Below are 15,658 nucleotides of genomic sequence, written 5' to 3' on the forward strand. Positions count from 1 at the left end.
AGCACTGCATTACATCAGATGCAAGATTTAATGGTTGGCTGGTTAGGGCAAGAGCAAGCATGAAAACAATTTCTCTCCTATAATCAAAGATTCCCTGTGCCATTTTTCTGCTTGTGAAAGCACTGAGAGTTGTGCTGGGATAACGGAGGACAGGCAGCCTGCAGCTCTTTCATGCAATTATTAATTGTCAACTCATATGAAAGATGACCCAGAGAGGCTCCTGCTGGGTCAGATGCACACATAACTTGTTTTAATCTATCAAGGACATTGCACAAGGTTTGGGGGCTCTTCTTGCCTCCAATGAACACACATAATGCTGTGCTCTTCATTTGAATACAGGAAGAGTGCTGACTGCTTTTGTCTTCACCCCATCCGTAGCACTGTCACTGAGTGGTGGCACACAGCACTTGGGGCCATGCAGTGCAAGCTGTGTGTATGTGTGTGGCCTCAACCCTGATGGGAATTATACCCTTAACAACTTTTAGAGCACTGGTTACCATAGGCGAGCAAGATATTGCAAACCCTACCTGGAGGAAGTAACAAAGACTGAAGCATAAGAACCTGAGGAGAACAGAATATTCTGAGGATTGGGTGGCAGCAACAGAATACCACATTTCACATGACAATTGCACAGCACAATGGCAATCATTAGTCTTCCTCTCCCAGCACTGCAGGCCAAATTCTCCAGAAAATCAGGAGCATGAATGAAGTAATGCTCTGGACATACAGAAGGAGGCAACCAAACTGATAATGGTGGCTGAAGGCTTCCCAAGGACAGCCAGCAGTCAATGCCCTCTCCTTGCAGCCAGCCCACAGCACTGGGCAGGGAGCACGGGCTCTTCTTGCACAACAGCTCTCTGTATTTGCATCACTGTGCAGCAAGCCAGAGACCTGCTAATATTTTAAATGGTGCTTATTAATTGACTCCTGTTTCTTCAGTGTGTTACATAACTGCTTTGGGAACAGAGTTCTGGAGCTTTTAGCACAAACTGGTACAGCTCCTTTTACTCTAATAGAAACACTACAGGCCCTGTTCCAATCTCAGAGTGACATCAATCAGAATTTCATTACAGCTCAGACAGTTACACCAATGCTAGACTAATGAAGAACAGTTACAGCCTTGAAGGACAAAGCTAAGTGCTAAAATCCTAAAGAGAATTTCTTCATCCAATAACACGAACAGAGAAACTCTGATTATTTTTTTTCCCATGTTTCCCACTGGGCCACTGAAGCCTGATTTCCTTTATTTGTATTCCCAATGTTCTCCAGAGTATCAGAGGACAGACATTTGCTCTGTTCTTATCCCTTATGCCAATAAATACAGAGCATGACGCCTTTGGGATTCTCAGCAGTGAAGACAAATGTGGTCAGCCTCAGGGAAAGAGACAGCAAGAACCCTGAGAGTGACAGGTAGCTCAGCCAGACTGCTGCCAGATGCATACAGCTCCTTCACATCACGCACTCTGGTGCTGACTAATGCATCTCTGCAACACACCGTCAAAACATGTTGACAGACCTTCAAGTAGTGAATAGGAATCTATTTTATTGCTAATCCTCCGACTGTAATCCCACCCGATGGAACTGCATGTGTCCTTTTGCTCCCAATACACAGATTATCCAATGTGCAGATGAGGCCCCACTTTGAGGATACTCTGTGGATGGCGATACATTTTTTTTTAGGTTTGGATAAACAGTGCTGTTGATGCTTTTGAAGTGCAGGGTCTGAGCACTCTTTGAAATCCTTTACAAGCCAAGCAGTTCCCTGTGAGTGCAGAACCATGGATGAGTCCTGTCAGTTCCTCTCTATCTGAACGCATGCAGAGGAGCACTGGCTTACAGACCAGGAACAGCTGCGGTATTTAAAGGGCTCCAGGAACAAGAGCGGGCAGATGGGAGAAAACCTCTCAGTCTTTACACTGCAGCTCTGCCGGATTTACTGAAATCACACTGTTGCTCACGTTGCTACAGTCTAACAAACTCATCATATGACAAGGACAAAGTTTTTCTTCTGTCGAGAAATTCTTTTTAATTACCATATTTTACTATAATATTTTTAAAGTCTGACAATAGTAGGCAGCAGATAATCTGTTTTTTGGGGGGCAATTTTCTCTCATATTAAACCTACCTAACCTGAACCACCCCCACCACTACAGCATTTGGACATACAGACTCTAGGTTTTTGTTTTTTATTTAATGAAACCTATGCTAATAGGAAGAACACTCTTCTCTCACCCAAAACGTTGGGGTATAAAACACAGCTCTGCTACCAGTGCCATGTTCCTCTTCCTACTTAGATTCTTGCCGCTTGTCTTTAGTACAGAGAGGGAATAGGACATATTTTTAGGACACTAGATATGAAAGATTTAACAGCAGAAAGGAATATGACAACTGGAATGACTGCTGTTCCTGAATCAGTCCTGCCAAGGGCCTCAAAGTAGTGCTGTAGGCAGCAAAAGGAGGCTGACAGAGGAAAAGAAGATAGACCTAAGAGGAAACAAAACACAGAGAAAAAGATAAGCAGAATGATTAGAATATGCTTTTCATTATGCACGAGTGTGTATAATGCTAATTAGCAGCTTTCATTACACATTAGCATGTGTAACAGTGGCACAGATGAAGGAAGATTGCTCCGTGTCCTAGGTCTCTGTCTGCAAGGCATTGCTAGGAAGGTAGTTCAGAAAACGTGTGTCCTCAGATGAGCCAGCGAGGAATTTCCTTCCTTTTTCCCAGTTATTTTGATTAAACTGATTGCTCCTGGCTGGGAAGAGCACAGCTCTCAGGAAACCGGGAAGTATATGCAAAGCTCATCTTGTGTGTGATGTATTCAAGCACCTTTTCTGCACCTGGGTTATTTCAAAAGGCCAGATATAATTGCAAACTGCAAATGAAGCAGTGGTATAAAAAGCCTTCTCTAATATTTTATTCTGTGGCATGTGCATGCAGGCTTTCTTACTGCTGTCTGTATCCAAAGTTAATAATGTGGAAGAGCAATGTATTCTTCCTGCTTTTTTTCTTTCTTCTTTTTTCTTTTTTCTTCTTCTCCAATAGCATTGGACTATTGTCAACTGGAGTTCCTAGTTCATCAGAAATCATGACCAAGGAGCAGACAGCGTTTGCTTCCAGACCAAGCAGCTTGTTAGAATATGTTGTATTATCATTTAGTCTAGTGGCATTATCTCAAAGCTTTGACTCAGACCTGCCTTGAAGATACACTTTGGAAGATCTTGATTAGCAAGCTAATTTCCCTCCCCGGGCTGCTTTGCTATTCTGAAGCTCACCTTGCTGAGCAGCCAAATCCCAGCTCAGCACAGCTGCAGAGTACGTGCTTCCCAGGAAGCACAGTTGCAGGGCACTTTTCTCTGCTCCCAGTTGCCCAATAGGACAATTTTCAGAAGCAGGCCACACGCAGCCCTGCTGAAGTCAGGGCACTTGTGCTCAAAGCCAAGCACGTGCTTAAATGCCAGATCAGAAGCTTGCACATTCAAATCCTCTGTCATCCCAAGTTTCTGGCTCTCCATTTTCTGCCAAGAACTCTGCCAGGGTGCTGTACAGACCCCATTTGATTAAAGACTTGCACAGTGCTGCCAAATCCCTTTCCCTTTTCCAGCTACCTTGAACTCAGATTTTCAAATTAATTCCACTGAAAGTTTTGGCAAGAAATCCCTACTGCAAGCAAAAATAAGCTAACAACTTTTAAACACTTCACAGCTGCTATATTCTTAACTTGGGCAGCTTCACACCACCATCTTTATTTCCCTTACCCGCTTCTTTTGTTATTTTTAGAAGTGACAAATCAGGAATTAATACAGGTTTTCAAGTCACTCAGCAATGCACACGAAGGTCTGACACATCCCCTGTCTGCACAGCATGGGCTCCAGCAGGCAAACCTGGTGAGACCCAACCAGAGGAACCCAGGGGAGCTGCACAGTTCAGCCCGGGCCCTGCAATCACAAAAGGACAAAATCCCTGTCACCCTGAAAAACCATGACCTGACGCATCCAAGGAGCTCCACACCCAAGAGGAAACAGAGTTTCTCAGCAGTCAGTTGTGATTTTGGGTGTGCTCAACCAGAAGTTTCAAGAGAGTGGAGTGTTTTGCCCTAGAAGCAGGAGAGGAGCCCGGCTCTGCCTGCAGGACTGAGGTGTGAAGCTGCTCCCACTCTTCTAAAAGCCACGGAGAGGCTTCTGATCCCCTTCTCTGATACCCATGCAACTCCATTTGATGTCTGCAAATAGTTCTAGGTGGATAACGTACTCTGAGCAGTAATACAGCATGATAATAAAAGCTGTCTTCTAGGCCACGAGTTAGCAAGTGTATGGCACTGCTGCATTCCTACTAGCAACGCCAAAGAGAAAAAGGAGAGATCAAGCAGCACTGCTGTCTACCACCCCAAGACACTCTCCTCCCTAACCACGCTTGCCGAGCAAGCTGCAGGAATCCAAGCCTCCATTTTAGGTCTCTTACCACGTGGCAGATCCTGAATATTCATGTCTACTGAAAGCTTTGAGAGTGTAAATTTATCGTGCAAGCGAGCGAAGTGATTTAGTCCCACAACCACCGTTTACAGCCTCTGATCCATGCTCACGTTACCTGCTACGCAGTGACCCACACGGTGCACATCTTCACAGGAGTTATATCTCCTGTCTAACACGTCTCTACAGCACCAAGCAGCAGATGCTGTGGAAAAGACACCCAGAGGGAACCAGCACTCCCTCACTGCCCACAGGACGGACAAGAAACCGCTCTGATGATGGGAACAATGCGTTACTGTTGGTTAACGTTCACTCCTGGGCTGAAATTGCCATCACAAACTAAACGCTGTCTTAAAATTGATTTCCGTTCCAAGCTGGCAGTTTTCCTTTAGAAATCAGTTCTTGCACATGGGCATTATTACGACATACACACATATATTCAAACAGTATAAACACTGAAGCATGTGCATTTCACCTGTACCTCCTCTGCATTCCTGCACTGTGAGCTGCAGTCTGCCCACATGCTTTGTGCACCCCTTCCCATCAGCTCCTTGTACCCAATTCCTTTAGGGAAACCACAGCTGGGTGCTGATGGTGGCAAACAAGCAGCATCACTGACAGCTCCCCAACATGAAGCAGCCACGATGATAACAAACTGATTGCAAAGGGAAACGTTTCTGCCAGTAGAAGGAGTGGGACAGAACATAAAGAAAAAACAAAAAAGAGAGAAACTAAAGTTGAAATGGGATTTAATTGGAGAAATACCTACTGTGACTGTCACACCTACTGCTTGTGAATGACAACTCCTAAAACAGCGAGTGTTACACAGAGAGGAGAGGAAACAAAGGTTCTCATGGGCTCAGGGGCTGAGCTGAAGGCAGGTAATTGGAACTTCCCTTTGTGTGCCCAAAGCAAGTCAGGATGCCACAACTTGTACAGCAACAACAGGGCTTAGCTCTGTTAAAAGCTAATTAAAGACCGTGCATCAATGGGCTGCACCCCTTCTTATTTAATTCCCTCTGAAGTTTGTCCTCCTTGAGGAATATCATTTTGTCCTTCATTAATTATTTTTCTGGTTACATCTTCCCATTGTCTCAGTTGTAAGAGGAAGATGTTGTGTTCTAATGCTTGACATACATTATTTATGACATGTGCCGCTTTCCACTGCCTGTAAGAGGCAAAAAGCAAATTTAGACTTCCACAAATAATAGTTTCCAACAGCAGCCTGCTCAAACCCATTTCATTCCCTAAACATGACACACTGGACTGTCTGACTGGGAGCAAATAGTGCAGCACTTTCCAGTGAACATTCCCAGCTGGGCAGAAGAGCTCATGCTTGATGAGGGCATGCCATTCCCAGGTGGAAAGTCAAGATGCAGCTCTCCTCAGTGGAAGCTTCCACTCCTTGTAATCACACAGTAAGAAGAAATAGACGTTATTGCACTTCCTTTCAACACGAGTCCCAAATCACACCTCAATTCTTTATTTTCAAGCAATCTTACAGGGAATTGAAGAACGAAAAATGCAATTCATTCTTCACACTGCAGCCTAAAAGTCACGAGTTTCACCAATGTCTGACTGCAAGCAAATGAAGTCAGGCTTCAAGTGCTCAAAACCAGAATCACACAATGGCAAACAGAGCTGTGAAAAACTGAAATCCGAATTCCCAGATCGATGCCCTCACTCAGTACAGCACTTCAAACAGCCTCTGAAGTTGAGGGCACTGCCTCCAAGCTGCTGCTAGGACTGTCCCTCCATTTACCAGCACAGCTCTCCTATGGACTGCATCCAGCAAACAGGTGCTCTTTGATAGGCACAACTGGACCCAGAGGAAAGCACAAGGCTATATGGCAATTGGTACAGAGTATGCATAGAGCCTGGAATCATGCTGTACAAAAAAAAATGCTCCCATAAAATACATTTTTATACGAGGCCAAACTGTTTTGCTCCCATTCCAGCACATTTGCTCTCATGCCCCTCGTGCCTCAGATGAGCCAGCCCAGGAAACCAGCATGGGACCACCTCTGCTCGGCCAAGCCAGCATGCACACATCACTTGCACACCTCAGCACCGGGACCCACTGAGGCTGACTCCAGCAGCAACCAGCAGCTGAAGCAGAAGCCTCAAGAAGCAGCCATAACAGCTCAGCACGGAGATGGCAGGTCCCCACCTTCTGCCATACACTGACCACAAAGCAGTGCTTGGCCTGTGGCATGATAGACATCGAAAACAAATTAAGAAGCAGCAAAAGAAACACCAACAAAGCTAGGCTTTACTACAGGGCTGCAAATTCTATGGTCAGCACTCATTTCCTTGCAGCATACACTGGCCACAGCCCTGATTTCAATGGGATTAGGATTCCTTGGGTCAAACTGCCCAACTCCCACTGAAGCTGCTTGTTGTCCCAGTAACAATGGTAACATAGCTCTTCCTACATCTCTTTTCCTTTCATTAGCAGCCCACCTCCCTTAGGAGCATGCTGCTGCTTTTATCTCTCTTTCCAACTGGACTCTATTGTATTTTGACACAATACCACACATGCAAGAGCCTCCTAATGAAAGCCCTACTTTTCCCAATAGCAAACAACACTGAGAAACGTAGCCCTCATGCCTTTGTTGGAGGATTCTGTACTACTTCAGGGTGGCAGGATACACTTCTGCATTTCACTTTCTGCACTGTTATTAGCTACTTATCCTAACATATACATCATATGGTTTAATTAGGTAAAATATGTTCAACTGATCTTATAATCACTTACTACAAAAACAGTGAAACTGACAATATTTGGGGACAGTTTCTTAAATCTATTAATACCAAACAAACATATGGATAAAGCTGTTTGTATCTGCTCATTTGTTTGGGTTTTTTAATCGTAACAGAAGTGTCATTGGAAAAGAATATCCTCATATTCCAGAAGCCATCTGGATCCCATCGGGGAGGGCTGGTTCATCAGGAGGTGATGGAATAACACCAGAATGTCTTCAGCCCATTGCAAAACAACAAACCAGGCATCAGAATACCCACAGCACCCACACATCAGGAAAAGATGCAAAGCATGCTGTGCCAGCAAGCAGGTGTCCAAAAATGTCCTCCTGTCCAGAACATCACCAAACACTGTTATGAGCTGAAGATCTCCTGAAAGAGAGAGCTGCTGCAGGAGTGCTGAGCCTTACCTGGACACAGCACAGCCCACCCTGGAGACAGCCCCAAGGGCAGCCCTGAGCTGAGGGCAAAAATAGAAGCGTGGTAACTCAGGGATAAGGGCAATGTTACACTTGAGAAGGCATGTATTTGAGCATCCCAGTGTGGATACTTCAATATCTGAGACCATTCGGGGTTGGTTGGTACACTGAAATCAGATAAAATGGGCAGGACATGATACTGTAAATTACACAGTAAAAAAAAAAAAAAAAGTCACCTTTATGTATCTGAATATTATAAGGGAAATGATTTCTTCCCAGCTATGTTGCTATAAAAGCATTGCTGCAGTGCATGAGTCAACCGTGCAAAACTGCATTTCAGAGAGCACGGAAAGCTCCGTGCTGGGATCATCCCCAGGGCTGTATGGCACTGCATGTTCCCCCTCCCAGATTTACCCCTCCTTGCAGCAATTAAACATAAGTCACCTTTCAAAGCTTAATTGTATTACAGGAAGAAAATCAGTACGTGCTAGAAACCCCAAGCCCTCCCTTGGATGTTGAAGAGTAAATTTCTGGAGAACTCGCAGACTTGTCGCAGACAAAGAACAGCAATTCTACAGCTGAACAGTGTGGAGTGAATCAGGGATGGGGAGGAGGATGGCAGAAGGGGAGAGAAAAAAGTCACACTGCAAATACCTTGAAAATGCAAACATTTTACATAACAAATTAAACTCCTGAGTGCACAGCAAACCTACGGCTTCCTCTTCATAACCGTGCTTCTGAAGTCGTTTGATTAACTGCAAGTGCTAAGCTAGCTCTGTGTCAGCTGCCTGGAAACCCATGCTCAGTGTGCACCAAAGGGCTATTTTAAACACACTGCTCTGACAGCTCGCATTGAATTAATAAAGCTACAGCAACAGGATTACTCCATGAGCTAAATCCCCCATTGCACCGTTCCATCACTACACACTTTCCAAGCAATTCAGAACGATGTGAAGTATCTGGGTTATTAGTCAACAGATTTTTAAGGAGTCGATACATGTGGCAGCTTTGCTGTTATGCAGAGAACAGTGTCACTCACACAGGACAGCTCTTCGCATCCTGTGACATCTGGGCAAGCTGATCTGCTCTTTCAGTAATTATTTCCAGGAACAGCAGAGAAGAAAAGTCATAACTCTATTCTGCCTTCGTTCAGAGAATGGCAGTATCACTTTGTAACACTTCATTTCAATGTCTCAGTGCCAAAGCCTTTTTTCTCATGGATGTGAGCATAGCCACGTGTCCCTGTGCAAGTTGGGATGGAGCGTGTCTGTCAGGACTGTCAGTGCCAAGTCAGCCAGCAGCCACTGCCTGCTAGCTGGGAACCACGCAAGGACAATGCCTTCACTGTCAGCCCAGGACCATGAGACTCATCAAACGGAAACAACTAAACACGGCAACAAAAGCTCATCCTATTTCAGTAGCTTCTTTTGGCCAGGAAGTTTCATCTGTCCACATGAAATGTAAACTTGTTTTCAACTACTTCTAGTTCTACACTGCTAGAAAACTGCAGATTTCAAGTGAATTACTGTCCAATCACCAAAATAATTGATTTTGGCCAACAGACTTTATTAGCTGCTCAGCTTCCCTCTCAAGTCAATAAGCATTTGCTTATTGTGATCTTACTGTAATGAGGTCACTGCCTCAGCATCCATACAGTTTGCACACCCCAAAGATGACTCCAACTCTCAAAAAGAAGTAGTACACACATTCAGTATGTTTCACTTGTTGCTGAAAACTGAATGTAGAGCTTAAATAGAATCTGGCATAAAGAAACATCAGCTGGCACTACCCTGAAATATACATTCTCACAATCCACTGCCAGATCCAGGCTTGCTAACACGCTGCTCACAGCACTCTGAGACACTCAGCTGCGAGTGCAACTATCTTCCCAGTGAAAGGGGAGCAGATGGCAAGGGACTTCTGGCATTTGTCAGTGTTATGTGAAGTGTTTCTTCAAGTAGTATGTACACCACCCAGCCACGTTGCTTTGGAGACGGCCCTTCAGCCCTCCACATCTTTCTTCAGATCCTTCCACAAACATCAAACACCATCCATCAGGAAAGCAAGGCCCAAGCCTGTTCTTTTTAGGCACTGAATCAAAATGTCTCACGCTTGGAGTTTTTGTTGTCACGAGAGATAAAGAAACACCTCTGAAGGATGAATTTCATCCTTGGGACGTCTTACCTCACAGTGTCCAGTTGCTCATAAATGACCATGGAGGAGATAGATCCCATGGTGAAATGCCTGCAGTCAGAGGAGAAGAACAGAGACCAGAATGCAACGGTGCAGTGTTAAAAAGAAAAGCACTGCACTGTTGGAGGCGAAGGCCTGAAGTAAAATAACACAAAAAAAAAAAAAGGTAATTAGAAATTCTAACATTTCTTATTTGGCTGTGCAGGTGTGAGTTGCTTTCCTTGAACCAAAAGTCACTGCTTTGCTGCAACGTTTTGCCTTAGGGCAGTTTTCAGAGAGATGTAGATCTTGTGGGAATAATACATTTCAGCATGTTGACTGCACACACATCCAGAATAAAAAGAAGAAGGACACGAAAAGAGAAAGAAAAGGCAGCAAAGGTGAAATGCCTGAGCCACGAGCTGCAGTGAAGCAGGCATTAAGATTTTAAAGACCGCAAACTTTGGAGGGTTTGGGAAGGTGAAGATGTAGAAAGCTGTGTGCACCAGGTTGGGTCAACTTAAGGGACAGACCTGGGGCTATCACTGCCAAGAGTCAGAATTATTCAGGGCACAGTGCTACAAAACAGGGCCCTTCTGTGGCCACGTGAATCACAGCTATGGAAGGAGCAAATACCAGAGCCAGGACAAACCAATCTTCCACTGACACCAAGGGAAAGATTTCTTTTGAATGCAAAAGGAGCCAAGGTGGATTGTGCTCAAGAAGTACAGCAACTCCAAACGTGTAACTGATTTTCAATGACAGTAAATACATTCTGATGTGTTAAAGCAAAGTGCACTCCAGCAGTGTCTCTTTAGGCTACGCAGCCTCTCCTGAAAGCTGCGAGATGCCACTGCTGACAACTGATACTTTTCTACTGCCATCTCTGTTGAGATCACCAGCGTCACTCTTTTCTTTGTTCCATTTAAATATTTTCCACCCAATACACTCCGATTCACGCTGAGACCACCACCTGAATCCTCCTTCACATCGTGCCGATCCTGCCTGCCTCTCACAGCCTCGTACACTTATTTCCAAGGCCAAACAGGATTAAGATCCAGGCTGCTCCGTAACAGCCTGTGGAACCGACCTTCCCCTGTGCTGCAGGAGAGCCGGCGATCCGCCTCCAAATAACCAGCAGCGGGAGGAGCAATTCTAACGCAACGCATCTGACACTACGGGATTAGAATTACATCTATTAGTTTACTTCAAAGTACACAACTTACTTAGAGACAAATAAACCCAGAGATCAAGGCTCTCTGCTATCACTCGCCCTTTTTTACTGGTTAAAACAAGAATCCAAAGCTTCCCATTCAGAAGCCGTTTAACGGACCCGTGGTTTCGTGAGAGCAATAAACCCTTGGTCTCCTGACCCCGTTCTCCAGCCGCGTTCCTCCGCCATCGATACGCCGGAACCGAGCGATGTGCTCGGGCAGTGAGAGCCGGCACCGCCGTCCCGACCCGTGCCCGGGATGGCCGGGCCGAGCGGGGAAGCTGCAGCCGCTCAGCGCGATGTCCCGGGAAAGCTTTTAGGGAAAAGAGCTTTCAACCTTTTATCGCACAGCTTCAGGGAGCTGTCCCGAACCCGAGCCGTGTCAGCACCGCTCCGTGATGGCTCCGGGTCCCGCTCCGCGATGCGCGGATTTACGGCGGTACCACCGACGGAGCTGCTCTACCGAAAGCCGCGGGGGAGAGCCCGAGCTGCGGCCGGGATACACGGGCACGGGACGAGGGCTGGGGCTCCACGACCCATGGGATGGGGGGTCCTGCCCCGCCCCGCGGGGAGGCGGCTCCGCGCTGCCCTCCGGAGGGGCTCCGGGACCCCCTGGCAGGGCGGAGCGGGCTCGGGGAGGGCTGAGCCCCCCCAGGGCCGCGCGGAGGGGCGGTGGGGAACGGCCCGCAGCGCGGATGGCCCCGCTCACCTCATCCCCTTGGCCGAACTGCAGCCCCAGGGCGACGAAGTGCTCCACCCGGATGAAGCCGTCCGCATCCTCGTCGCACACGTCGAAAACCTCCTTGAGCTTCCGCAGGAACCGCAGCAGCGCGGCCGGCTCCATCGCGGCCGTTAGCTGCAGCCCGGCGGAGCGGCCGCAGCAGCCATGATCGCCCGCGCCTTCAGCGGGCGCGTGACATCAGCTCCGAGGAGCGGAGCGGGAGGGGACGGCGGCTCAGGAGAAGGGAGAGAGGGGAGGAACGACGGATGGATGGAAGGAGGAAAGCCGGGGAGGAACGAGAGCGGCGGGCGGAGGGAGGGAGCGAGGGAAGGGAGAACAATAGGGCAGAGCCCGGGGATGGAGAGGGAGGGGCGGCGCGGCGCGGACCGCCGCCAGGGGGCGCTGAGGGACAGAGCGGCGGAGCGGCAGGTGCGGGAGCGCGGGATGCCCGGAGCGGCGGCGGCGGGAAACGGCGGTTACGGAACCGTCTCCCGTGAGGAAATCACGCTGCGCCTGTTTCCTTTCTCAGGGGTCTTTGATTTTCAGGTGACCTGCCAGGGCCGGGTCCTGGCTACGGAGCAGCAAAACGTTTGAGCACAGTTCTCTCAAGTTGTCTAGCTGGAACACGATTCCCAGGCGTTGGGATGTGCAGTTCCCCACCCCAGGACAGGCACCCACCCCCAGGAGTGCCCGTGCCATGTGTAGGGCTGCTCCCCCCACCCAGCAGTGGAGCAGCAAGGTCCCCTTACTACTGCTATGAAAAATCCCATCCCATAAGTCACACCACCCACCGACCATGACCTCCAGTCAGGAACCACCACACTGCTTCTTTTAGGGTGAGGACAGCACCTATCAACCATTCCCCGAGGAGCCCCCTCAGATAATTCACCCCTAACTCATACAGCGTACGATCTCTTTGGAAAGTTGGCTCCCTAAAAGTATGTTCCACCTGTGATTTTATTACAGCTGAACAAGGAGTGCAATTCCCATACAGCGCTGCATTTAGCAACAAGATCTGGGTCAGAATAATAAAATTAGAGCACGCTATACTGTCCTAAAGCTAAAGCCAAACAGTGATTACTTGCATCTCAAAACAGACTGTGGGAGCTGAGTCCACGTCAGCTGACCACTATGAGATAAAGGACAGCAAAAATATTTCTGTAAGAGTGTAGGCACAGCACTGTTACTGCTGTGACCATCAATGGACCAAACCATTGTGTTAACTGTGATGAGCAGTGTGACCGTTCCAATGACAGCGAGCAGGCAGCTTGTGTGTAGAGAAACAGTCCTGGAAGACATTTTTGGGAACAGCACAACAATCAGAAAAGCAGCTTAACCAGGCTTCTTCCAGCAGCTTCTCTAATTGCCTTCAAAAAAAACGTTTGTGGCAGGCATTATCAAATCTACTGACTGCAGATGCAATTACACCAGCTGTTTCTTACACTTAGATAATTCACAATATTTAAGAAACCAATGCAGCCCTATTTAGCTTAATTATCCTACCTAGGAATTTTGGTATTGGTATCAAGGATAAAAACTTGGGGAGAAAACAAATGTGAGCTCATGGATCTGAATTACATTCAGCAAATATATTATTTCTGCCTCCTTGCCTTACAGTTACTCTGGTTCTGTTTGTTCAGATCCTCTGTGAATCTGCAGTTGTCTCTGCCTACATGTCAGCCAAGTGAATGTCCTGGATGAACAACCTGTTACATCGGGTGGAAACACTCAACAGCAGTCACAGCAAAGCACTTGGTGTGATCTAGACGGTTTTGGTCTTCTGAGACATCCCACTTCCCCCCTGCAGCACTTCTGCCACAGAACAGAAAGCCAAAAGAAATGCTGAAGTTCAGCTTCCCTTTCTGGGCAGAAGCATGAGAACTCATTTTGAGGTCTATTGCTTGCAGTGCTTCCCCCATCACCGGAGCAGCAGGCAACCAGAATGGTACAGATAAACTGCTTTTTTTTTCTTTTTAAACTACAAAACCTTTTAGCAAATACAAACCAAGACCCCACAAAAAAGCAGTGCTCAAAGAAACCTTGTGAAGGTGAAGCACACTCTACTCAATTTATTATGATTCCTTCATCACTGTCTGCCAGTCAGTGAAATTATTTCTTTCCTGAATCTCTTCTGGAAAAGCACGAGCACAGCCCAGAGCTCAGAAGTGACACACACAGATTGTGCTGCCATACAGCAGAACGTTTATAGGATAACAGACATAACGTGACAGTGAAGTGCTCCAAGATTCCCATCTTGTCTCAGTACACAGATGTTCTGTTGCAGCTTTGAATCATGAGATAAGCAGATGTTGCAACATTTCAGAGCGTTCATCTTCTCAAAGAGACAGCTCAGCACAAAGCCACGTGCTCAGCCCTTTCAGCCTCACACTTCAGAGGTGAAGTCAATGAGCATTACGTACCAAATTCCCTTTAGCAAAAGCTGAAGTGATTCACCCTTCCTACAGCACAGTTCTCACACCGGACCAGTTACAGATATTGTGCCTGCAGATACAGCTGTGGTCACAAATGAGACCTCTCTTGCCTCCTGCATTCATTTGATCACAACAGGCTCAACCTCTTGCACAGGAAGGTCTATGGAAGCCAGATCAAAGGTGCATCTTCCCAGCAGCCTGTGCACTAAGAATTGTAAGGCATGGGAACACAGGGATTACACAGGGATTAAGGCACAGTGTGTGCTGTGACATCAGTTACAGTGCCTTTGGCAAAGGCAACAAAAATAAACAGTTCTTCAATGTCATGGAGGTCATTTGTTGTTTGCACTGAAATGGGCACATTTAAGAGCCTGCGTCCAGCAGCTAATATGTTTAGATTTGGCATAGCCCCTAAAACCAACAAGTCAACAGTCTTCTTGAAACCATCACCCCAAATCTCTTTGCCAGTGGAAAAAACCTGCAGGAACTAAGGAAGTCAGGGCACAAAACAGATATCTCAGGGCACTCACACAGCTGAAGCTTGAGGCAGTGTAAATGAATGTCCTATTAGATAGGAAAGCATAACAACAGCAGTAAATGCTGTATTTTGGAGATATCATTTTCTCACTTCTTCCCATCTTCCAAGCCCTCATGCCAGGCATGAGACTAAGTATTACATACAGAGAATTCAAGACCACAGGCCAACTCAAACTGCCCAGGCTCAAATGCGTTTGTTTGGAATTAGTTTAAAGTACTCCACAAGTGCTGATATGCAGATGTGCACTTGTAGAACTATCTAATATTCAACCAGAAAGAGAACAGCAACAACTGCAGTTTTGATCCTGCTTAGCCATTTCAGGTGGCCCTTCCCTCTAGTGGAAGATGTCCTGTGGAAGCTGCCACTGTGGCACACATTATGTATGCTTCCCTCTTAAGTGAGGCTGCATCTGTTCCTACTTGCAGAGGCTTTACACTGAAAAGCCAAAACAGAAGAGATGAGATTTTCAAACAGCAAAGTCAAGACAATGCCCAAGAGATAAATTACACTGAACCCCTTGCATTTATTAAGATGTGTTTAAAAAGTATGGATTTGCAGTGCTGAAGTTCTCATGAACACACAGCTCAAGCAGAGAATGAGGAAAGCAATTACCAGGTGCCAATGCTCCATCTGCTGGGTGATTACATGTGCATTTGTGTATCACTATGCCTCAGTCCCTGCTAAGCCAATGTTATCAGACATTTTATGATGTTCTAGTTGCAGGAGGAATTGGCAGGTTGCTATTTATTTAGGATTCTGACAGCTGGAGCAAGCTATTATGCTTCCTACCAGCCACTAATAAAGAACAGTCACTCTGTGCTCTGTAGCAGAGGCCAAATGATGTCCAATCAAATCTCCTCAACAGTATTCTGTATGAAAAGCATTGCTTCACAAAACAAGAAGTCTCTGCAAGACTTAAGAGATCTAG

The 15,658-nt window shown here is 46.6% G+C and overlaps 2 protein-coding genes across 3 annotated transcripts in view; one reads left to right on the forward strand and one right to left on the reverse strand.

The window, feature by feature from the left end:
- The window catches only part of RAB11FIP4 (RAB11 family interacting protein 4), a 76,143-nt gene extending 64,245 nt beyond the window's left edge, over positions 1-11,898 (reverse strand). For both annotated transcript variants that reach the window (XM_065735532.1, XM_065735531.1), the window contains exon 1: positions 11,749-11,898. In XM_065735532.1, the coding sequence (XP_065591604.1) occupies positions 11,749-11,883 (135 nt within the window). In that variant the 5' untranslated portion in view covers positions 11,884-11,898. The remainder of the gene's footprint in view (positions 1-11,748) is intronic.
- The window catches only part of TMEM100 (transmembrane protein 100), a 369,211-nt gene that overhangs the window by 79,486 nt on the left and 274,067 nt on the right, over positions 1-15,658 (forward strand). The window lies entirely within an intron of this gene.

This window comes from Cyrtonyx montezumae, unplaced genomic scaffold (assembly GCF_038088225.1).
Source record: "Cyrtonyx montezumae isolate F1298 unplaced genomic scaffold, pur_monq_1.0 scaffold_19, whole genome shotgun sequence".
Taxonomy (NCBI): Eukaryota; Metazoa; Chordata; class Aves; order Galliformes; family Odontophoridae; genus Cyrtonyx; species Cyrtonyx montezumae.